We start from the raw sequence: 23,450 nt of genomic DNA, 5'->3' as shown, positions 1-23,450 counted from the left end.
GGCCCTCGTGCGAAGAAATCTACCATCAGACGGCCCCAATTACATGGAGCCAGCCAAGGCCCTTGAGGGGAGCGAGGCGGGGAGAAGAAAGTCCGAATTACTGGCCCGGCTTTTGACGACGAGCCCACCGTGACTGTCACCATGCCGGCGGTTGCTTCCAGGCAAACGGGGAGAGAGGGCTCCTGTCCTCATTCGATACGAATCACTGCAGAGGGAAGAAGGCTAGTATCTCCAAAGGCCAGCACCGATGGCTGGCTGCGGGAAGCACGAGGTACGAACAATCGACCTGGTGCGGAAACGGCACCACACGAGCTGCCATATCCAGGCGGCCAAGAAGCAGCCGCAGGCACCGGGGTCCGGTCAAAGATCAGTTTACGGCCGGGGCATCGATGGATGATGCTCAGGCGGATCCTCTCAAACATTAGGCTGTCCAGATGGCCGAGCAAGGATGTGCCGTCGCTTGTCCTCTATTGCCTGTGCTACTCCATACTTCGTACCGGGCGGGTACACATCGCCGTGGACTTGCACGAAACTCTGGCCTGGCTCGAGGAAAACGTGGGCGGAGGCCCATCAGTACATTGCTTCTTCCAACAATGACGGGGCTCCCTCGGCCATTGATTGCTACCCACGAGGGCCTGTAGCATCGGTCTCGGATCGTCCACAGAATGGCGTGTCTCTTCAGCGAGGGCTGAGTCTGCCATCCAACAACAGGACCGAGTGCAGACGGCGTCTTTGCTGCGGTGCTGGATATTGGGCATGAATTCGCGCCAGAGCTTCTTCTTCTCCCTGCTTGCCACTCGACCTGCCCCGACAACCTGGCCCGTCTCTGGCTGCGTTCCCTATCATGCCGTCTGCTGCGAGGCTCCTGCGGCCTGGCGTGGCGTCCATACGGAGGTCGAACTCCCATCAGCTTGCTCTTGTTCCTCAGCATGCCCACTCCCACCACAGCGATGCTTGCACCCTGGCGCATCAGAGCTGCAGCTTGTTGCGCTTGCAACCTTGCATTGCCAACCACACGCCCTCCCCCCCTGCCTCCCTGGCCAAACTCTGTCGCTTCTCTTCTCTCTTGCCCTCAGCTCCAACCCAAGAGGCGCTGCTTTCTACCCACCATGCACACCAGACCGAGAGATCGAGCGGGAGCCACCGATCGGGATGCTTTGAGAGACCAGCTCACCAATTTCCTGGGCTGCCACCACGCCCTGGCCTGATCTTGTCCCTGGTCCATCATCCGTGAGTGCATCCCGTCCTCGTCCACGGCCTTGCCTCACTCCCCCACCCTCCCTCTCCATCTCCTACTTCTTCACGTCGACGCACCTCTTTATCATCTCCTCCATCTGCCCTCCCTTTCCCTCGCTCATACATCAAGCCTGCAGGCGTTGCGTTCTCGGCCAATATCGCATAAAGTGGACAAGGTCTTCGGGCATTGCCTTCGTTTACGATCCACACCACACTCACTTGACACTCGCTCTCTTCTACACCGTTCGTTCTTACCAGAGGAAGCTCGGCCTTGTCGTGCGCGGTGGTCTCTTCGCTCTGCGGGTAGCATACCAGGCTCTCTCGTTATAACATCGAGACCCCACGCTTCCGGTTCCGTGAACCACCAATCACTTACACCCAGCGTGTCCAATCTATATCGGTCGCTGGTCCTTCAACGTCTAGGCATAACTGCCAGAGCACACGCATCTGCCTCTTTGCAACGATACACAGACGCCAAGCTATAAGACGGAGACAACTTTGAAGGGGGCACCTTTCCAATCTTCAACACCCCCTCCAGAGGGCTTGGGACTTTAACAATCCCATTGCCCGGGGCAGTCGCCCACGAATCTACCTTCACAGCCTCTTCACCTCGCACTGGTCAAGATGGGTATCGGAAGCTACTTCAAGGCCAGTACCAAAAATGCTGAGCAGGCACCGCCAGCGCCGCCGCCGGCCAAGCTGGCTCCTCCTCCTCGGTTACAGCTGGAAGGTCGGCAGTCGGTAATGTCGGAGAAGCCACCATCGTCCACCTCGGGCAACGACGTGGATCTTCAGCCTCCCACCCCTAGGTTTCATTCCCGACCCCAATCCAGCTCTGGCAGGTCTACCCCTTCAACGCAGAGCTCCATGTTCCTCGACGACATCAAGCATGAAGTCATGGTCAACTATCTGTACCAGCAGCAGTGTTCTCAGCTCTGGGTCAGCGACGGGTCTGGGGAGATCGAGGGTGTCCTGCTTCGTAAAGCTCGAGGCCACTACATGGCCTGTCCCCCCCAGCTTGCCAGTTCTCCCTTTGCGCTGGCATGCGCTGCTCTCAACGTGCAGTGCGCCATGACAGTCAACTCGCGTGTCATCAAGACGTTTCTGCAATGGTCCCCTGACGCCGTTGACGTGCCGCTCATGAACGGCTTGCGCGTGCAGATTCTCCCTACCATTGATGACTTGCCGCGAGCTCGCAAGTACCAGTTTGCTGCCTTTGTCGCGTCTGAGGGCCTCCTGGTTGTCTGGGACGATGATGCTCTTCATTTGGTGGCACGAGCCAAGGCTATCGAGTCCGAGCTCATGGAGCTGGTGTGGAAGGCCGGCAACGTAGACGAGGAAGGCGGCGACGAGAAGGGAGGCCAACCTGTCACTGAGGTTGAAATTGATGAAGAGAGCGGAGAGATCAAGCCCGAGAAGCGGCCCATTCATCTCCAAAACACCGTCCTCGTGTCTCTGACCCTGGCCTTGGTAACCGTCTCTCTTGGCGCCGCCTGGAGACAGTTGGCCATTGAGGTTTCCGTGGACAGCAACTACATCCGTCTTGCCCTCGTCGCCCTGGCTCCAGTCCAGGTTTTCTTCACCCTCTTCTTCGCCCAGGTCATTATCGGCTGCTTGGCTCAAATCTTTGGTCCCATCCGTCAGCTCACAATCAACTCCAAGTTCTACTCTGCCCGACCCCCACCGCGCCTGCAGAGTGCCGTTCTTCCTCATGTAACCATCCAGTGCCCCGTCTACAAGGAAGGTCTGCAGGGTGTCATCATGCCGACGGTCAAGTCCATCAAGCAGGCCATGTCCACGTACGAGCTCCAGGGCGGTTCCGCAAACATGTTCATCAACGACGATGGTTTGCAGCTCATCTCCGAAGAGGATCGTCTTGCTCGCATCGAGTTCTACGCCGACAACAGCATCGGCTGGGTCGCTCGCCCCAAGCACGGAGAGAACGGCTTCACCCGCAAGGGCAAGTTCAAGAAGGCCTCCAACATGAACTTTGCCCTCATGATCTCATGCAAGGTCGAGGAGAAGCTGCAGGCAATTGAGCGTCACCCCGGATGGAGCCAGAATGACGAGGCCTTGGCGTACGAGGAAGCTCTCAAGGAAGTTCTCGAGGCCGATGGCCGTGCCTGGGCTGATGGTAACATCCGCATGGGAGACTACATCTTGCTCATCGACTCCGATACCCGTGTCCCCGCCGATTGCCTGCTCGATGCTGTTTCCGAGATGGAGCAGTCCCCCGACGTTGGCATCATGCAGTTCTCCTCCGGCGTCATGCAGGTCGTCCACACGTACTTTGAGAACGGCATCACCTTCTTCACCAACCTCATTTACTCTGCCATCCGATACACCGTCTCCAACGGTGACGTCGCGCCCTTTGTCGGCCACAACGCCATCCTCCGCTGGTCTGCCATCCAGCAGGTCGCCTACCAGGACGAGGACGGCTACGACAAGTTCTGGTCGGAGAGCCACGTCTCGGAAGACTTTGACATGTCGCTGCGTCTGCAGTGCAACGGCTACATCATCCGCCTGGCTGCCTGGGCTGGAGAGGGTTTCAAGGAGGGCGTGTCGCTGACCGTCTACGACGAGCTTGCCCGGTGGGAAAAGTACGCCTACGGCTGCAACGAGCTCCTGTTCCACCCCATTCGCACCTGGCTCTGGCGCGGTCCCTTTACGCCCTTGTTCCGCCGCTTCCTCTTCTCCAACATTCGCTTTACGTCCAAGGTCACCGTCATCTCCTACATCGGTACCTACTACGCCATCGGCGCTGCCTGGATCTTGACCGCGGTCAACTACTTCGTCATGGGCTGGTTCAACGGCTACCTGGATAAGTACTACGTCGACTCGTGGCAGGTCTGGTTCTCCATCATCATCGTCTTCAACGGCCTCGGCAACATTGCCCTAGCCGTCATGCGGTACCGCGTCGGCGAGCGCGGTCTGCTGTACGCCCTGTTTGAGAACTTTATGTGGACTCTCATGCTGGCCATATTCCTCGGCGGCCTGTCACTGCACGTCAGCCAGGCTCTGCTGGCGCACATGTTTGAGATTAACATGACATGGGGCGCCACAAGCAAGGAGGCCGAGTTTTCCAACTTTTTCATCGAGGTGCCAAAGGTCTTGAAGAAGGTTAGTCACCCTCGTTTCATTCATCCATCCATCTTACCATGCTGCGCGAAGACTTCAGTTTGCTGACAATTCTGTTGTAGTTCAAATTCTCCATGCTCTTCTCGTTGATCTTCATCGCCGGCATGATTATCCTCGCCCAGGCGCCCTTTGTCCCCTTTGATTGGCGCATCAAGGACTTTGTCGCCATCCTGCCTATGGCCACCGTCGCCGCCAGCCACTTCCTGCTGCCCCTGGCCCTGAACCCTGCCCTCATGACGTTCTCATGGTAATCTGGGGAGCATACCTAGCATGGCACGCCTATGAACATATACTACACAGAAAACACATCGAAAAAAGAAAGAAAAAAAATTACAGCACATATATAGACGGGATCGGCGTTTCTTCCCCCCACCCTTCCCACATGTGAACTTACACACAGATCTCATCATCATCTCACGTACCCATTGCCAATTCTACGACAGTGTAGCCAGAATGAACGATATCAACATGTTCCCTGTTCTCCGGCAATTGTGTTCCATGGTTCTTTCTTTTTCTCTGTTTCTTCTTGTATGGCCATGTATTGCAAAAGAAAGGCCCAAACGTTAGACTCTTGCACTTGACTCTGGAAAGGAGGACAGGGTGTCGAAACTGTTATGAAGGAATGTGGGAAACGTATGGTATTCGGGACGGCTTATTGGAACAAAATGGCAGGGATGGACTGGTTGTTAGTATAGGATAGTAATACCATAACAAGAACTATAGTTGTCCTCACATCTTGTTCAGTCTTGCTAATGATGGTGATACGTTTACCCAAACGCATATGTATGAGCGAATAAGCTCTAGAGCGCGGTGTGAAAAGAAACAGTCCATTCATCTTGAAACTTGGCCAACAATCTTCTCTATGTCTATTCTTGATTACTTTCCCTGAGACACAAAGAGAGGAAAGACGAAGAATAGTTTATAAAGGAAAGAAAAGCAAAGAAAATTCCATCTATATACCCAAAAACGCCTCTATAACCTCTTTATCAAAAGATGATAACTTTCTCAAGGATCATGAATATCCCTCCAATCAATCAATCAATCCAGCCATCCATCTCATCATCGTCGTCGACGTCTTATTTTCCTGCTGTAACCCGTTCGGCGGAGGTCTATCCAGTGTAACTTGTATCTCCTCCCACAGAAAAAAAAAAAAAGCGTGCACAAAGCTCTCTTTCTCTCTAGCCAGACGCTAATCTTCAAATCCCATGAAACGACCATATCTCCCTGTCTTTAAGAGACCATCTAAGAAGTCCAGGCCAAAATCAAAAGAGCATAATAAGAGCAAGTAACCGAAAACTTTTCCCATCTCCCGTGTAAAATCAAGCAGCATTCTCGTGTTTTGTAAATTTACTCCTCGTCATCAGTATCGGGAGGGTGAGGAGTGCCCTTCGGGCTGTTGAGCCACTCAATGTGTCTCAGACGACGACGGACTTCCCGCTCCTTGAGCTCCTTCTTGGTCAACTTCTTCTTCTTGCGAGCCTTGAACTTGAGCTCGCCATTGTTATCCTCGACGCCAGAGTTGACGGCGCTGCTGACGACGGAGCTGGCCGCGGTGCTGGTGACGCCGCTTCCGGGACGGCTGTCTTCGAAGCGGTTCAGGTCAACAGCCGTGTTGCCTCGCTGAGTCACGCGTCCGTCGTTGACGAGCCACTGCTCGGAGCAGAGAGCGCCGACGAACTCCTCGTTGTGGGAGATCAGGATAACGCCTCCCTTGAACTCGCGAATCGCCACGGCCAGACCGCCCAGGGAGTCTCGGTCCAAGAAGTTGGTAGGCTCGTCCAGAACCAGCAAGTGGGGGTTGTTCCACATGGCGCCGGCAATGACAACCTTGACCTTCTGGCCACCAGACAGAGAGCCAATCTCGTTGTGGTTGGCGATCTCGGGGTCCAGGCCAAGATCCTCAAAGTGCTTGGAGATGACGGACGGCTGGAGCTCACGGTAACCGAGACCCTCACGAGAAGCCTCGTGATCGTCAAACTCTTGGACGAGCTTGTCGAAGCCGAGCTCGAGAAGGGTCTCACGTGAGATCATGGTGTTGAACTTGGGGAGCATGCCTCGCCATTTCCTAGGAGACGGTTAATATCGAAAACACTTACAGAGCCAGGGGTTTCGTCAATCACTTACACTTCATATTGGAACGTCTTCTTGAACTTTTGACGACCAACAAGCGCCTCAATCTGCCTGGCGGGCTTGCCGTCCTTGAGATCGACAAACTTGTCCATCTGGGCGCGGTCCTGCTCCGACAAGGCACGGGTCTGCTTCATGTGCACTTCACGATCATCACCGTGCTGGTATCGCCACTGCAGATACTGGTTGGGAGTCTTCTCCAGGTGCATCTCGACGTGCTCCAGGGCATGCTGCTTGATGTAGCCGATTCGGAGGTTGGGGTGCTTCTCAACCTTGCCAGTGGTGGGGATGGTCTCGCCGGTGAGCAGCTTGATCAGGGTAGACTTGCCCGCACCGTTGGGTCCAATAATGGCCACTCGCGAGGACAGCGAGAGAGAGCAGGAGACCTCGTGGAGTGAAGGCTTGGAAGCCCCGGGATAGGTGTACGAGACGTTGGACATGCGAATGATGGCACGAGTCTGCGACTTGATACCGGTGAGGATACCCGGAGGAGGGAACTTGAACTGGACATTGGATGCGGAAAGAGTGTAGTAGCTCTTGGCCTCGGGGCGCACCTTGACGAAGGCGGCCAGGTTGCCCTTGTAGCAAGCGAGCTTCTTGTTGGGCTCGTAGTGGTAAATGTCGGTGGTGACGTTGTCCAGGAATCCAGAGTCGTGGGACACGATCAGACTGGTAATGTCGGGGTGCGACTTGAGGTAGTTCTCCAGCCAGGCAATGTTGGCAACGTCCAAGTGGTTAGTAGGTTCGTCCAGCAGGAGGACATCGGCACCCTTGAGCATGGCTCGGGCCAGGGCAAGCTTCATCTTCCAACCACCAGAAAGAGAGCCGACCTTTTGGGCCTGACGGCCCTCGGGTCCAGACGTGAAGCCGAACTCCTCGAGAACCTTGGAGATGTGCTCGGTTCCTTGGGGACCAATTTCGGGGTCCTTGGAGACAAACTCGAGGATGCTGATGTCGGCGTCTTCGCCCTGGTTGTGCTCGACATAGTAGGTGCGGAGGACGTCCTGGGGAGGGAAGCCCTCGAGCTTGCCGGCGGCAATACTCTTCATGAGAGTAGACTTACCGGCACCGTTGCGGCCGCAGAGACCATATCGGTGGCCCTTGAGAAGTCGCAGATTGGTGTGAGAAAGCAGCAGCATACCACCGTAGGCCAGCGAGAAGTCGGCGTTGACAATCTCGACCTCGCCATCGTCCTCCTTCTCAGGAACACCGTACTTGCGCTGGTCCTCTTCCAGATAGAATTGCTGGACGGCATCTCCCACCTGTTGGGCAGCGTCAGGGTGCAGCAGGCTCTTCAGGTAGGGCACAATGTTGGAAGAAATCCGGGTCACATAGCGGTAGTTGACATCGGTGGCAACCATCTCGCAAATGTAGTTCTTGGCGAGCTTATACATCTCGGATTGCAGCACCGCGGCGTTGTGCTTCTGGATCTCGGCATCAAGAACCTTGGCAACGTCCTCGACAGTGGTCCGGGCAATGATGTCCTTGTCGTTGCCCATGGCCTTCTCCATGGTAGCCAGGGCTCGCTCGGCAATCTCTCGCACCTCGGGGAGAGATGCACGGTCGCAGACACCCTTGACACCAGGCATCAGCTTGGGAAGGAAGGTTCGGGCTTCGATGGGGTCGTGGACAAGCTTGGTCAAGTTCTCGACGATGACGACAGTCTGGCGGAGGACCTCCTGAGACGTGGTGGGGGTGTTGAGCGACCTCTCAAGGAAGGGCGTCAGCAGAGCCAGCACGGGAGACGTGACAACAGCCACAAAGGTCGTCTGGGACAGGGCGTGGATGGCCTTCTGGAGGGTTTGAGGCGAAGGATGCTGCATGGTGTCGACCAGCAGGGGGATCCGGGGGGCAACGTCGTCGTTGGACAGGAGCGTCGTCAGAGAGTTCATCGTCTTGACGGCCTGCTTCTCGACCTCGGTCTTCAAGTCGTGCATGCCACCCTCGACAAGGGGGATCAGGCCGGCCAGCTTGGCGCCCATGGCCTCGCGCAGCACGTCCTGTGCCGCAGCCTCCTCCTTGGTGCTGCCGACGACGATCTGGGCCTTGTCGGCCATCTTCTGCAGCAGCTGGTAGGCGCCGACGGTGCCCTGCCACTTGCCCGTCTTCTTCTCGAGATACTGCGTCAGCACGGGCAGCAGACCGACGACGAGAGCCTCGGGCCTGAGGTTGGCGAAGAGGGCGTCGAGGCCATACTGGGCAGCCTCGCGGACGACGGAGCCCTTGTCGGCCAGGGCATCCAGGGCGCAGGGCACGGTGCCGGCATCCTGGACCAGCAGCACGACCTCGCTCAGGGCCTCGCGCGGCGGGAAGCGCTCAAAGATGGCGCCCAGCAGGTTCTGGCTGCTCTCGCGGCGCAGCCCGTTCTTCTTATCGGCGGCGGCCTTCTTGATCTCGGCGAGGATGCCGTACGTCGTCAGGCCGGCGGAGCCGACGGAGCTCAGCAGCAGCTCGCAGAGCCCGTAGCAGGCATCGATGGAGGCGGCGGACGTCTGGGCGGTAAAGATTGTGTTGAGGAAGGCCGCGACATCCTCCTGTGACGGCGGGGGAGGGGCCTCTTTCGACACCACCAGGGGCGGCGAAACCGGGTGAGGCATTGCGGATGGTGTTTCGTGGAGCGTCCTGCTGGAGACAAGGAAAAGGGGGGTATTATCAAAGCGAGAGAAGAGACAAAACAGAAAATCCCCAGAGCAGAAAGTCCTCAGCCGCAGGACGCAAGAAAACAAGGGCTGGTCTATTGCAAAGTCTGGGGAAGAAGAAAAGAGAGAGGGAAAGGCGATGCTAATCAGGAAGAAAAAGAGAGCAGAACGATGGGGGAATAGACAAGGCGCTGATTTGGGCCTGGTGCTTGGACTAAGCCACTTCCTCTGCGCTGTGGTTGGGCGCCTTGAACTTTTTTTTTTTTTTTTTTTTTTTTTTTTTTTTTCTCTCTCTTTTTTTGCTTGTTCAGAAAAATTCTCTTATCTTATCAGCCCCTTATCTGTCGAGACAACGGTGAACCGCTAAGCATGTGCGGCTGACGTTATCACTGCCCACCTTACAGTTACTATTACAGAGTACCCATTGACAACGGCTGCGCTTCCACGCGGGTCGTGGCAGGCATCGTCTTTGGACGAAGAGACGTCCTTCATAAATCACAGATAAATAGGGGCTCGATTCAAGTGTCATCGGAAAATCTAGCATCCATTGTTACGGATACTTGTATAGTCTTTCAAGTCTCAGAGTTGACAGCCAGGACCTTACTTACCCAGTTGATGCTTCATGGGGTACAAATGCCTTTAAGGCTTCAAGGTGCAGTTCATATATTCACATGCAAAGGTTGGTGATAGACAAACAAACAGTCAACGTCAAAGAATGACGCCACAACAGATCAAAGCGAAGAATAGAATAGATCTTGCCCCTTGTCTAAACGACCTTTGGTCCTCCGCCAGGCCCAGCATGCTGAAACTTTAAATTCGTGATTCGAGTCTACACTTCGTTTGCCCATCTCAGTGACGCCTCCACGCCTCTCAATAAGAAGAAGAAGGAGGAAGAAAGAGAAGTAAAAAAAAAAAAAGAAAGAAAAACCAGAGGTTTTGTGAATAGAGGAAAGAAATAAAGTAGAAAAGAGAAAACATCAAGAGAAGAGTAATACAAAACAGGCAAACATGCCACCCAAAACAGGGTATAAGATTAGAAACACATACATTAGCTATATTCCAACACGTTGCAAGACTCGTACACTGCTCCATGTAGTATGTTCGTTCCAACCATATGTGCTTCTCTTCGTCAATAAATCAAATGCAAATGTGCCAGAAATAACAAACAAGGGGGGGTTAGAGGAAAGGAAAGAAAAGAAAAGGAAAGAAGGCGTCAGCGGTAATTGGTTGCTGTAGAAGAAAAAAAATTGTGGAAAGGGGGAGGGTGAGACGGTGAGACGCAAGAGTCACAAGATGAGAAGGGAAAAGTGCGATATACAGAGGACGTAAACATCAAGCCTCGCCATGACTTGAGCCTCGGAGTGCCACGGGGCCTTGGAAGCCGCCTTGGGAAGAGGGTTTTACAGTGGACATCTCGTGACCTCGAGAGTCGGGCGCCGGTCGTTGGTGCCGGTGAAGACCCAATCGCTGGTCGCCGTTTTGGTAGCTCTTCTTGAACTGGTAGTAGGATGGCGTCCGTGGCCTGCAGAGGACGGCCAGAATGTTCCTCCAGATGCTTGCCTGGTCAAAGGGTCGATATCGCTCGCTCTTGGTGAACTTGTGCGAATTCATAAACTCCCTCGTCGTTTCGCCACGGGCCATCAGGAAGATGTGGTACCCCATGAGGGCAGCCGGGTAGAGAAAGCAAAAGATGCCTAGAATGACTAAGGCTAGAGAGACACGGAAGTGGTTGACGGACTTGCCAAAGGAAATGTTGTGTTGGTTCGCGTAGACAATGAGCTGCGCAAGGCTTACGCCAATCAGGTAGAGGGAGAGGATGGTGGCAGATGTGACAAAGGTGAAGAAGTATCGGTAGTTGCGCTTGCCGACGCAGTTATTCAGCCACACGCAATGGTGATCGTGCGTCTCGATGCAGTTATCGCAAAGACGGCAGTGGTGGGCACGAGGCGGCCGCCAGATGTTGCACGTCCGGCAGTGCTTGACGGGAAACTCCATGGCGGCAGCCGTCGGCTCCGCTGACTTGATCAGTGTCCAGTCGTTTGTAGGCGGGTCGACACGGAGAGGATCCTCGTGCGGCGCCAGAGGAGGGAACTGGTGAAGGTTTCGGGGCAGGATCTGGCAACATCGGTTAGTACTGCTGGTTCTTTTGCCCCTGTGGAGACGGGCCAGCTGAATCTGGTTTACTTACCCCGGGATCGGAAATGGAGGCGTGGAGAAAGGAGGAAAAGCAGATGTACGCGAGGTAGCCAAAGATGATGGGAATGGCGGGGGAAATGTGATGCCACAGAAATGGGGCCTCGAACACGAAGAAGAGAACGCAAGGCAGCACCACAAAAAGTCCCGTGGCAATGTTGATCGGCCTCTGTCTGGTGTTTTGCCATCGGCCTCCAAAAAGGAACATGGTGTTGCCCTCAAAGTACTCGTAGTTGCGATGCCTGCGCCTTTTCTGCCGCACGGCGGTGCTCTCCGTCTTGGGCCGGACCTGGGAGTCGACGGGGTTGAGACGTGGCGACGACGCCGCAGTGGAGGCGAGCTTCTCGACACCGGCCGCGTTTCGATTCTCAGCACTCTGGGCTTGATCTCGGTCACTCTTGCCGGGGAGGAACGTCGATCCAAACGACTTGGGCGTCTTGAGCATGGGGCTCGGAAAGCTCCTGAGATCCCTCAGGTTGCTCCCTCGGCTCAGGTCGAGATGCGGGGGGGTCTTGTCCGGGCCCGAGACCTTGCGCAGCGGTCGAACGCTCTCCGAGAGGCTGCCACCGGGATAGTGGCCGGTAGGGCTCGTCGTCGTCTCCGTCGCTTGGTCAAACGTGTCGTGCTCGGTGAAGTCGGTGCCGCGCGAGGGCAGATGCCGCTGGTCTTCGCTGTACATGACGTGCTGGAACTGGACCGGCGGTCCATGGTGGGCCACGGGCGAGGGTGCGAAGTCGTGGATGACGCTGCCGTCGACGTCGGTTGCGTTGTCTGGAAGGTCGCCAAACTGTGGCTGAGGCGCGGCGGGTGGCTGGGCTGTCGCAAGAGGACGTGCCGCTACGGCTCTCTGGGCCTGCAGCTTCTGCGAGCTCATGGGGTGGAAAAAGGCGTTTGACGTGAGCGACGGGACGTGGCTGCGCGACGTGACGCTGGACGTCGACAGACCCAGGGCCGAGCTGGTCGTGCTGGTGCCGCTGCCTCTCTTGCCGACGCCCAGGCTCTTGCGGGCGCCTCCCCATACCTTGGACGAGGCCCCCGTCTTGGCCGTCTCGGGCCGGATCGCCGACCCGGATTCCCTCGTGCGATGCGTCCGGGGCGCCGACGTCGATGCGTTGCCGTCAGCCTCGTCCTCGCTGGCGATGTCGGTCATGTGGGAGGAGACAACGCTGTCCGGGCGCCGGTCGTTGGGAGTCGAGGCGGTTGTGCGAGGCGGGTAGGCCTGGTTGTTGCTGCCGGACCGCGGCGAAACGGGCGAAGCGGGCGAATCTGGGCTCGGAGACGCCATCGTGATGGTCCCGTACGTGCGAGTTCCGCAACTCGTCCTATAACATAGCCCGTTGTTGCCTCGATTGTTTGCCTCTTGTGTTGCGTTTCTCTTTCTTGTCCCTTTCTTCCTTTTTGTGTCGTCCCCCAAATGGCGATGTTAAAGACTGCGAGGTCCGAGTGTTCCGTCAAACAGAGATTCACTGCGAAGAGTAAATAAGGCTAGAGCTGAGAAAGAGACCGCGGCGAACAAGCGTATGACAGATCGACTCGATGTTTGACAAAGATTTGGCGGCTGCCGGCAAGACGCTGCTGAAGGGGAGAAAAAAAGATGGAGATGGGCGAATGGATCGGTTCCGCTCGCTGGGGAAGATCGCAAAGCGGGAACTTTGGGTGCTGGAGTCTCGGCTGGCCGCTTTGTAAGAGGCGTCGCGTAACAAGAGTCGGCGGAGGGTCGGGTCGCGAGATGTCCAGCACGAGGCGTCGTGGTCAAAGGAGTGTGAATGTGACTGAATGAATGAGTGGCAGCGGGAAGCTAGAAAGTAGAAAAGAAAGCAAGCAAAAACCGAGCAAGGGGCAAGATGGAAAATCGGAGAGAGTGTGAACGAATCGAAGGACTGCAGCAAACAGGTTAGAGGGAGCGTCGGGAAGCGGGGAATCGCTTCAAGATGGTGCAAAGACGAGAAGGAAAACGGCGATTGACAGGCGCTGTTGTGGATGGAGGCAAGGCCGGAAGGACGCCCGCTCCGGCAAAAGCGGAGGAAGGAGGAGGAGAAGGAAAAGACGCGAGAGAGTCAAAGAGATAAAACACCAGCCCAGCCCGTTCCTTTTTTTTTTTTGCCTCCCCCGTCTTGCAGAGCGTCTGCCGTTCGTCCACTTTTCGATGCCCTGTTCCAGTTGCTGCTGTTCCTGTTCCTGTTCCTGTATTAACGAGGCTGCAGGCATGCCGCCCAGACCCTCCTTTTTGCCAGGGCAGCGCCACCAAAAGGGGCTGGCCATTGGTGCGTTTGTCTTGCTGCAATTTGCAATTTGGCCCGTGGACGCAGTAGCTGCTGTCCGGGCATGGCGTACTAGCTACCTGCAGTTACTGGGCGTTGCCTGTTGCTACTAAGGTAGGTAGTATTTAGCTGCCCGTGGTCTATTAGCTGACAGGTTCGGCGCGGCTGGTAGCCGGTACCTGGATGGGCGACTGCCGGTACCTGCGCACGGAGCAGTTGCAGCGCTGGAAGTGATTGTGTTGGTACAGTAGTCGACCTGCAGGCCCAGCTGCTCTGCGGCCTGCATGAGCGCATGAGCATGAGCTGAGTAGCAAGCAATCAACGGCCGGTGCGCCGATTCTGGATGTGCAACCGCCTGCTTGTAGAACCTGGAGTGCATGAAACAAGGAAACAATGAGAGGCTTCACTGGTGACAGACGACGAGGCGTGACCTACTTTACGTACCTACCTAGGGATTTGAGGCTCTTCTCACATGCTGAGATACGAGCACCGAGTTTTAGTTAATACAATACAGCAAAGAACGGTCAGCTTGGGATCCTGTGCCTTGCGTGCCTTGCCTGCCTTGCCTGCCTCGCCTGCCTTGCTTTCCGCCATGCGCATAAGAAACCCGCCACGCTCGTCATTGGCTCGTGGAAATTACATGTTCAGGCATTCTAGCGCGGGCGGGCTGATGTGATTGATGCTCCCAAACCCGGTCAAAACGTCGTGCTACCCTCCTCTGGTGAGCTCATGCTTACCTAAGGCAAGTCATCCCCCGCCGAAGCTCAACCAGACCCATGTGACATGTCACGTGCACCCATCCCACCTGCGGCATTGGCCAATGGCATCCTCGGAATCTCGGGTCGAAATCATCATACGACCCCCAGCTTTCTACCAGCAGCTTCCAAGCCGAAATCGACCGCTCCTCATATTAAAATCTTCCCAACCTCCGGACCTCCGACCCCCGACCTCAACCACAACCAGCGCAAAACAAAATGGCCTCCATGATCACCCGCCGCTTCTTCTCCACGACGGTCCGCCGCATGGAGAAGCTGCAGCAGACCACCAGCAAGCAGGAGCTGCAGTCCGAGTCCAAGCGCAACCCCGAGACTTTTGTGCGTCATAATTGAGGACACCCTCCTCCGGAAGCTTCTGCCTATGGTTTCTAAAGCTTTCGCTTGCCTTTGAGAGGGATCGTGATGTGGGCTAATGCGAAGGAAATTGTGTAGATTCTGGGCGGTGTCATGGTTCTTGCTCTGGGCGGTGCTGGCTTCTACTTTGGTATGCGAATCAAACCTACAACATCAACACGGATATCAACCACTTGATCCCACCTACAACAACCGATTTGCAATCATTCTCGAAACACGACAACTCCCAAATTACATGACGTTTACTTCTCAGAGGAGAATCCGCAAAAAGGACTAACACAGCAACCAGGCCGCTCCCCCACCGGCGCAACCTCCGAATCCCCCGTCAACGTCGCCGCCATGCCCTGGCAGGGCGACGCCGAGGGCAAGTACAAGTACCACCCCGGCGGCGACCCCAACGCCGCCCCCCGCGACGCCCCCAGCGCCCTCAACGTCGTCATCATCCCCAACGTCACCGCCCCCAAGGAGGCTCACGAGAAGTTCAACAAGTGGGGCAAGGAGGGCTACCCTTAAAAGCAAGCAAAGACTTGACAAATTTGAAATGGATGCGTCTTTTGAAAGACACAGAAAGGGGAGAGAGAGAGAGAGAGAGAGAGCATGCTTTGCTATTGGGCTGTACTTAAACTGAAAGCACAGGCGATGTGCCTGTTGTAGATATATATCGAGTGGCTGGGTGAGGACGGGAGATGCTATCGAGATGAACCATGTTTTTTTCTTCTTGAAAACGGGACAGTGACAATGAGAGAAAAGAAGGACAGGAGAAAGAGGACTTTTGCATGCTTTCTTTCGCCTTCTTCCTTTGCATGAAAGCACGGGATCATGAATCTCAAGCTTCAAGAGCAGCGAGGCTATCCAGTTTCCCAGGGTGAAAGCCACAATATCATGTACAAGAGCTTTACATTGCCCTGATGCAGGCCTCCTACCCACTACTTGAGAGTGAGCATCCTGTTGTCAAGTCTTTTCCAGAAACTATTTCTTTCAATGAGGATCAAAGCATCTATATCAACTGCAGGCCATTAGAATTGCCCATTAGAGTTCATCTCATCCCCTCAAAAGTAGGTAGGCATCAAAATTTCAACAAAAGCTATCCATCCATCAAGGCTAGAAGCTACATGAACCGTGTCAAGTACAACAGGCTTTGCAATTGCCGCCGACGTCCGATACTAATCGACAATAAGCATAATGCTGTGAAAAAGCTCCTACAGAAGCTCATCATTCACCGAGGACAAAAGCTAGGTACGATATCAAGTACAAGTCCTTTGAGATGCCCAATAAAGTCCTCCGTATTTCCGTAAGCAGAAAAGCTCCCATTCACCGTTGAGAAACAAGACCCATCAAGCAACTTCATTTTCCCAAATTTCTAGCCCTTTGCGGCGCCGAGGTCTCGCCATTCTCCCAGCAGAACCCATCAAGCCCAACCAAAAGACGCTACGCATCACCTTCTGATTCTGTTGTTTTACTCCTGAATGCTCCTTGAAAAATTCAAATTCACACACAAGCCTCAAACTCACGAAACCAGCATATCAATCTCCTCGCCCGTAAACCCAAACAGGTACAGCAGGTCCAGCATGCTCTGCCCATTCAGCCTCGCGTCGGCCTCCATCTGCACCGTCGGCTTCGCGTTCCACGCCACGCCCAGGCCGGCCTTTTCCATCATCAGCAGGTCGTTTGCGCCGTCGCCAACGGCAATGACCTGGGACAGGTCGATGCCCTCCTTGTGGGCAATCTCCACGAGGAGATCGCGCTTGCGCTCCTTGCCGACGATGATGCCCTTGACCTCGCCCGTGAGCTTGCCGTCCTCAATGACCACCTCGTTGGCGTGCGCGTAGTCGATGCCCAGCTCCTTGGCCAGCCAGCCCGTCAGCGGCAGGAACCCACCAGACAACACGGCCGTCTTGACGCCGAGCCGCTTCAACGCCTTGAGCAGCTCGGGCACGCCATTGGTGACGTTGAGAACCGGCCGGAGCGTTTCAAAGACGGTGGCCGGCAGGCCCTTGAGCAGCGCGACTCTCTCACGGAACGACGACTCAAAGTTGAGCTCGCCCATCATGGCCCGATGCGTAATGTTGGCCACGCGCTCTGCCAGATCCGGCGGCTCGCTGAGGTTCTCGGCCAGCAGGTCAATGACCTCCTGGGTGATGAGGGTGCTGTCCATGTCGAAGACGACCAACCTCGGGTGCTTCCTCCACAGGGTGTCCTTTTGCAGAGCCACGTCGACGTTCCATTCCTGCTCGAACCGGTAGATGAGCTCGTGTTTCCGCAAGTCGGCGAGGCTGAGGTAGCTGGGCGACGGGGCGGGCGTCAGCGTCAGCTCGACCACGCGCGGACTTTCCTGGTTGTCCAGACAGCGATGCGACGAGTGCGGCTCCTCGGCGTCGTCGGGCAGCGGAAACGTCGACATGAGGTGCAAGAAGGACGTGATGCACAGCGGCGACACGTACGAGCCGTACAGGTGGTCCAGCTGCTCCGACTCCTGCGTGGGCGGCTCCAGCGGGAACTCGTCCATGCTCGTCGTGGGCGCCATGTTGGGCGGCAGCGACTCGGTGCTGTCGGCCAGCCCGCCGCCGCCGTTCCTGGCCGGCGACCGCGACCGGCTCAGGCCCCCGGACGTGCTCCTGGCGGCCGCCGCCGCCGTCGCGCTCCGGTCGGCGCCCTTGTAGAACAGCGTCGCGACGAGGCGGTCCGACTTGCGGCCGGCGGGGGGCGCGCAGTTGGGGTGGGAGTAGCTGTGCGAGACGCCGCTGTCGACGACGACGGGCGGGTGCTCGGGCGACGGCACGCCGTTGAAGGGCAGCGCGGGCGACTTGGACGGCGAGGTGTCCTCGACCAGCGTGTCGATGCCGTGGTGGGCGTGCGCCTCGGGGATGCGGTGCTGCGGCGGGCGGTACTGCTGGTGGTCGCTGAGGTACGAGCTGCTGCGCATGCTGCTGGTGAGCTGCGGGCGCTGCGAGGGCGCCTTTGCCGGAGCCGGAGTCGCGTCTGCCATGGTGTTGTCGGCGTGCTTGGTGGGGGGGTTTTGGTGAGAGGGAGAGAAGAGAGGAGAGGAGAGAGGAGGAGGAGGAGGAGGAGTTGTCTGATGGCCGACTCGAGGAGTGTCGCCAGAAGAGTGCCGGAGCGAGGTCCGGAGACGGGAGGCAAGTTGAAGGCCAACGAAACAAGAGAAACAACCGCGAATTGTGTGACAGCCTCGCACCAAAAGGCTTCAACTCCAGCCAGCAGCAAGAAAGAAAGAAAGAAAAAGAGGCTAGAGCGAAACAGAAACAGACAAAAACGACAGGTGGAGAGGGTGCTCCGAGTCGCGCTAGATCAGCCTCGAACTGGGAGGTGTAACTTGAACCAATAAAATGGTGTGATTTGGGCGTTGGTGACGAGGGGGATTGGAGAAAGGTGTGGGAAAGAAAAAACAGAAAAAAAAGGCTGGCTGGTGATGGTGGGCGAAGTTGCACGAGAAGTTGGTGGAGCGTGATGATGGTATTAATGGGCATGACTTATGTAAACCTGGGGATCTGCATCGGATTTCTCACAATTGCGAGGGGCAATTGGAGATTTTGACGATGGAGACGTACATCCAAATTTTACTCGAGATTCTACCATTATGCAAACGAAACCGCAGAATCAAGCATTGCACTTGAAGCGATTCTCCTGCTTCGTCACTCCATTCCTCAATTGCCCCGCCTCTCCAGTAGTAGTACAGTAAGTAGTATGTAGGGGCGCACAGCTTCAACGCCAAAAGATCCACCTCAACTGGTGGTAGTACTACACGTATTACACGTACAAGCAGCAAAGACTAGATGAAGATCAACACGGAACTCGTGATGAGCTTGCCGCTCGCTATGCAATGTTGTATGTAAATCGCTCAACCGTGGCACATTGAGATTGAGTCTTGTTTGACTCGAGGTGTCTTTGCATGACTTTGCTGTGGTTCAGATGCATGCATACTATCGCTTGGCTAATAGTAGGACGAACCGCTGCGAATGGCTCCCCACCTAGCTGAGGTCGCTGTTTTACACGCGATATCTTGCGTGTAGATAGCCAGAACATGGATCCTTCAATGTCCCCTTTACTCCTCAGATGCATATACCAAGTACAGATGACTCCAAGCAGATCCAAAGCAGATCAAATCATCCATCTAGTCCAGCAAGCAATCATCACCATCATCACCATCCCCATCCTCATCCTCACATCACCATCATCACCACCATCCTCATACTAGTCACTCCGGCCTCAGCCCCCATCTCACCAGCACAGGCTTCCGCCTCCCCATCCACCTCTCCATCTCCTCCAGCCCGCGATGCAGCGCCCACAGCACCATCCCCAAGTCCTCCATGTCCTCCGGCAGCGCGGCCCTCGCGTCCTCCGGAAACGTCCGCACCGTCACCTGCAGCCGCGGGCCGCGCGCCCACATGGCCGCCCATTCCACCGCCGTCCGGGCCTCCCACAGCGCCGCCTGCGCCGTGAACGTGAGCTGCAGCGCGCGCGCGTCCGCCTGGTCCCAGCCCTGCTTCAGGAAGCTGTACGTGCCCGCCAGCATCTCCGCCGTGAGCACCGTGCGCCGCATGCTCTCGTGGTAGATCCACGACGCCCAGCTGTCCATCGTCTTGGAGAAGGACCGCATGCGCGGATACAGGGCCGCCAGCAGCGACTGCACAATGGCCTCGTCCCTCTCCGCGCGCATCCTCTCGCCGGCGTCATCCCGTGAGAAGAAGCGGATGCACTGGTACACCACGAGCGCCTGCAGCGCCGGCAACAGGTCCAGCGCTGTCCCCGCTGCCGTTGCCGCCGCAGACGCAGACTCAGACTCAGACGCACAAGTAACGGCGTGCCGGATGGAACCGATGAGCCGGACAACTCGCTTGGCAATCTCGCCCCTCACGAGCGCCGCATTGGCCGTGTTCCTCATGCAGTGCAGCGCGCTGGCGGCGAGGGCCTCCTGCAGCACCTCGGACGCCGCCACCTGCGTGTGGTGGACGAAGCAGTTCTGGCCCGTCATGGCCAGGACCTGCGGCTGCATCGCGAACCGGCCGGCCGCCCACTCCGTCCGCGCCTGGAAGATGGACCCCGTCGTCACGGGCATGCTGTCGGTGATGTCAAAGTAGACAAACTCCGGACTGGCGGCGTACTCGGATGCGGAGAGCCGGCCCAGTGACGGAGAGTCCATCGGCCCCGATCCCGATCCCGGACCCGGACCCAACGACAAGAAGGCCTGCTGGTCCTGGTTCTGGAGCATGTACTCGTCTAGCTGGGACAGCAGGCATGGTACCAGCGGCTGGGGCACCGCAGTCGACGAAGGATGCGGCGACGAATACGCCGATATTACGGCACTCGGCCCGCCGCCGTGGCTGCTGCTGCTCCCGCTGCTGCTATCACTGCTCCCACTGCTGGTGGTGTCGACGCCAGCCTGCCAGATGCGACTCCTGTCCTGCGTAAGTTGCGCTCCGACACTCACCGGCGGCGGGGAGGCCACGCCCAGATCCTGCTCCGAGGCGCCGACAGCCATCATCCAGGGATAGACGCATTCTTTCCTCGACTTGCGACAGCGGCCGCACGACGGCAGGTCGAGATCGCACCGCCGCTTGCCCGCCACACATGCGGAACACGACTTTTTACGGGTCGAGATCATGTTTGTGACCGTCTAAGTAGTAATGTATGTATATGGCCGATCTGCGGAAAACAGATTGGCGACCAAAGAAAAAAGAAATTGCAATAATGGGCGGCATGCGGAAGTGAGTTGGTGGTTTGAACCAAAAGGAGACAACGCGCCTTTGATTGTGAGAGGCTCCTCCGGGCCTTGTAAGATGCTCAGGCTGGGGGGGGAAACTTGAAGCTGTTCGGAGCCCCCCGTGGTTGCGGCCCCGTTTTAAATGCGGAATTCCGCACTTTGGGCGCCCGCGTTAATTACCTATGGAGTCGCCGTATGCGGAAGAGGAGCCTTGAAGCCTCACGGCGAGAAAGATGGTGAAGAGGAACATAAATCTCCTCGGCTCAGCTGTATGAGTACGTGAAGAGTTTGGTGAGGCGCGCTGTGCAAGATTCACGATGCGGTGTTCCGATGTCTGACAAGCCATCAACGACATGATGTAGGCTGCGTGTAGATGGATATTAGAAATCTCGTCGAAGAGGTAATGGGAAACGCTGTATAAAGACGGTAATCATAGCTCACTACCTAGTAGAAGGAGTAAAAGACAAGCAGATTCTTCTGTAAGAAAAAAAAATCCCCAAGTCAATCGAAAGACATCATTCAGTCTGCCGTACCAGTCAAAATGACAGTCACCTCGGCCCAAGACTCCAAGATCCCCTACAAGGTCATCTCCATCACCAACAGGACACACAGGACCGCCTACCCGGCCATCTCGCCCTCCCGCCCCGCCCTCTCGCAAACCGGCCGGACCGTGCTCATCACCGGCGGCAGCGGGGGCATCGGCTACGGCATCGCCCTCGCCTTTGCGACCGCCGGCGCGTCCAGGGTCATCATCGTCGGCAGGGACGAGGCCAAGCAGCGAGCCGCCGCCGAGAGCCTCGCCCGAGACGCCGGCCCGGATTCGCACACCAAGTTTGAGGGCAGGGCCGCATCGCCGGCAAGTCCTGGGGACATTGACGCCCTGTGGGATGCGCTGAGCGCCGAGGGCGTCCTTGTCGATGTGCTCGTGCTCAATGCCGCCGTGACGGGCAATGTTGTGCAGGACTCACTGTGGACGGCGGGATGGGAATTTACCTGGGAGAGGTTCATAGTCCATGTTCGCTCCGTCAACCATTACAGCGAACGCTTCTGGAAGCAAAATGAAGAGAAAAAGGTAAGTGTAACAGTTCCATGTATCCTCCCTCCCCGAGTGTCAGTCCGTCAGGTAATACGGCATCTACCTCAGGTAGATCTGCAGAATGGGTTCGACTGACAAATAGCGGTTGCGATGGCAGAGATACCTCGTCAATGTATCCACTTCCGCCATCCACGACTTTGAAGCGGGCAAGGCCACGAAAGCCTATGCATTGACCAAGAACTCGGGGATGCTCCTGATGCAGCAGCTTGCACGCGACACGCCCGTCGACAGGATGCAGATTGTCAGCTTCCACCCCGGTGCCATCTTGAGCCCTGGCGCGAAGACTGGCGGCCTGGATGAGAAGTCTCTCGACTGGGACGACAGTGCGTGCAGCCCACACTCTTGAAGATGATATTCTCTCCCTTGATAGTCAAGACTGGAGCTAACATGGTACAGTCAGCCTCCCCTCCTCGGTGGCCGTCTGGGCGGCTTCGGACGAGGCCGCATTTCTGCACGGTCGATTTATATGGTCGGCATGGGATGTCGAAGAGCTGCAGAAGGGGCCGCTCCGGGAGCGTATAGAGACGGATGACAAGTTTCTGCGAATTGGCGTTTACGGCCTGTGATGGCACATAGACACGCCGTCTGGCGGTCATCCACAACGCCTTGGGTGCCTAGGAGTAGAGATGCAGCAGAGAGTCCAGAAACTAGAGGCAGATCAATAGCCGGACTGCTCCGTATGTACTGTAGACAGAGATCTCCATTCCATCACAGGTGCCCTGCGTCACATCATGATGAATCACCCGCCAGCAGCCAAAAGCATCCATCCACTAACCTGGCACCCCTTCAACTGGCATCCCCGTCATGTGTAATCAACGAGCAATGCCAACCTTCCCTCTGCTTCTGCTTCTCATCTGCCCCCATCAGCACAACTGCTGCAAGCTGACGAAGCACACAAACACAACCCTCACCCGCACTATGATTACTCTCACTAGCCCGCACAACCCCCGGCTTGTCCCCAATCGCAGCCAGCAATGATCCCACCTCCATCCAATGAAGCCCCCCAGCGACGACCCGGCTCGGACCCTCGCGGCGGCACCACACCCACGGCCCACCATGAAATGGCCCTTTTATTCCAGCCATACGGCGCTCGGCTTCCGACTCCCGCAAAGCCACCGACAGCCCGACGGCGCACAAAATGGCTGCGATGCCGTCTTTCTACCTTTTTGATCCGGTTTTAGATCCCATCTCAGCCCGTTTAATACTCTGGAGATCCGCCATCACGCAATTCATCCCCAGAGTTTTTTTTTTTTTTCCCACGGCTCCTCGATCATCGTCCCCTGGTGGCCCTCTCAACTCTGTCGTGATGTCGTGACACCATGATTATAATCGGCGATGCTTCCAGATGGGCTTTTCTTTTTCTTTCGTCATCCGGGATGAGATCATGCCCGCGCCCTCCCTTCGCGATTCCCACCTTCGGCAGCCACTCAATTTCTAAGCCAACAAAGCCCCCGGAAAACCCTTCGCTGCCCCAGTCTTTCAAAACTGGGACCCCGTTCCAGGTACACGATACTCGAGCCGCTGCTGATTCGCCGCTTGCAAAGGCGAGTCGATGATACCATCGTCCAGCCTCGGGGGGGGCCCGCGGCCAGCCAATCACAGCCGCCAGCCCGACATCGCGGAAGCTTTGGCGTCGATGTCGTGATCGCTCCTAGACGCAACTCCAGACGCCCAAAAGCTTCCAGGCTCGTGCTTAATGCGTTTTGGCTCGCTCTGCTGCGTCGCCGTGAGCGATGTTCCGAGGCCAGAATGGCAAATTGGACGGGGGGGACGCCTGATTGCAATCATTGGGGCAATTTTTTTCTCTCTCACAGGCAGGAGAATTAGTCAGGGCGGGCGGGAAACAGGGCAAATATGTTTCCCCCAGATGGCCCTCCATATACAGACTGCCTTGCCCCCCCTTCGAAACTT

At 56.5% G+C, this 23,450-nt stretch overlaps 7 protein-coding genes across 7 annotated transcripts; 3 read left to right on the top strand and 4 right to left on the bottom strand.

Moving 5' to 3' along the window:
- The first annotated feature begins 1,391 nt into the window (after positions 1 to 1,391).
- On the top strand, positions 1,392 to 5,105 carry TRIREDRAFT_50212 (glycosyltransferase). The gene is made up of 2 exons (XM_006967262.1): positions 1,392 to 4,356; positions 4,437 to 5,105. Exons 1-2 carry the CDS (start codon positions 1,861 to 1,863, stop codon positions 4,623 to 4,625), a joined length of 2,685 nt encoding a protein of 894 aa, XP_006967324.1. The 5' UTR covers positions 1,392 to 1,860; the 3' UTR covers positions 4,626 to 5,105.
- A 616-nt stretch (positions 5,106 to 5,721) lies between these two features.
- TRIREDRAFT_122909 (uncharacterized protein) lies at positions 5,722 to 9,098 on the bottom strand (the record flags this gene model as incomplete). The annotated part of the gene is made up of 2 exons (XM_006967172.1): positions 5,722 to 6,439; positions 6,499 to 9,098. 2 exons carry the CDS (start codon positions 9,096 to 9,098, stop codon positions 5,722 to 5,724), a joined length of 3,318 nt encoding a protein of 1,105 aa, XP_006967234.1.
- A 1,374-nt stretch (positions 9,099 to 10,472) lies between these two features.
- Positions 10,473 to 12,618, bottom strand: TRIREDRAFT_79974 (uncharacterized protein; the record flags this gene model as incomplete). Its single annotated transcript, XM_006967171.1, has 3 exons — positions 10,473 to 11,255; positions 11,329 to 12,024; positions 12,079 to 12,618. 3 exons carry the CDS (start codon positions 12,616 to 12,618, stop codon positions 10,473 to 10,475), a joined length of 2,019 nt encoding a protein of 672 aa, XP_006967233.1.
- Positions 12,619 to 14,568: 1,950 nt separating this feature from the next.
- TRIREDRAFT_79972 (uncharacterized protein) lies at positions 14,569 to 15,498 on the top strand (the record flags this gene model as incomplete). The annotated part of the gene is made up of 3 exons (XM_006967261.1): positions 14,569 to 14,688; positions 14,803 to 14,854; positions 15,014 to 15,498. 3 exons carry the CDS (start codon positions 14,569 to 14,571, stop codon positions 15,235 to 15,237), a joined length of 396 nt encoding a protein of 131 aa, XP_006967323.1. The 3' UTR covers positions 15,238 to 15,498.
- Positions 15,499 to 16,231: 733 nt separating this feature from the next.
- On the bottom strand, positions 16,232 to 17,710 carry TRIREDRAFT_65452 (phosphoserine phosphatase; the record flags this gene model as incomplete). Its single annotated transcript, XM_006967170.1, has 1 exon — positions 16,232 to 17,710. One exon carries the CDS (start codon positions 17,708 to 17,710, stop codon positions 16,232 to 16,234), a length of 1,479 nt encoding a protein of 492 aa, XP_006967232.1.
- Positions 17,711 to 18,937: 1,227 nt separating this feature from the next.
- Positions 18,938 to 20,344, bottom strand: TRIREDRAFT_109549 (uncharacterized protein; the record flags this gene model as incomplete). The annotated part of the gene is made up of 1 exon (XM_006967169.1): positions 18,938 to 20,344. One exon carries the CDS (start codon positions 20,342 to 20,344, stop codon positions 18,938 to 18,940), a length of 1,407 nt encoding a protein of 468 aa, XP_006967231.1.
- A 640-nt stretch (positions 20,345 to 20,984) lies between these two features.
- Positions 20,985 to 22,105, top strand: TRIREDRAFT_109548 (uncharacterized protein; the record flags this gene model as incomplete). The annotated part of the gene is made up of 3 exons (XM_006967260.1): positions 20,985 to 21,515; positions 21,637 to 21,862; positions 21,936 to 22,105. 3 exons carry the CDS (start codon positions 20,985 to 20,987, stop codon positions 22,103 to 22,105), a joined length of 927 nt encoding a protein of 308 aa, XP_006967322.1.
- Between the last annotated feature and the right edge of the window lie 1,345 nt (positions 22,106 to 23,450).

This window comes from Trichoderma reesei (assembly GCF_000167675.1).
Source record: "Trichoderma reesei QM6a unplaced genomic scaffold TRIREscaffold_16, whole genome shotgun sequence".
Taxonomy (NCBI): domain Eukaryota; kingdom Fungi; phylum Ascomycota; class Sordariomycetes; order Hypocreales; family Hypocreaceae; genus Trichoderma; species Trichoderma reesei.
This window is presented reverse-complemented; position numbering and strand designations above follow the sequence as displayed.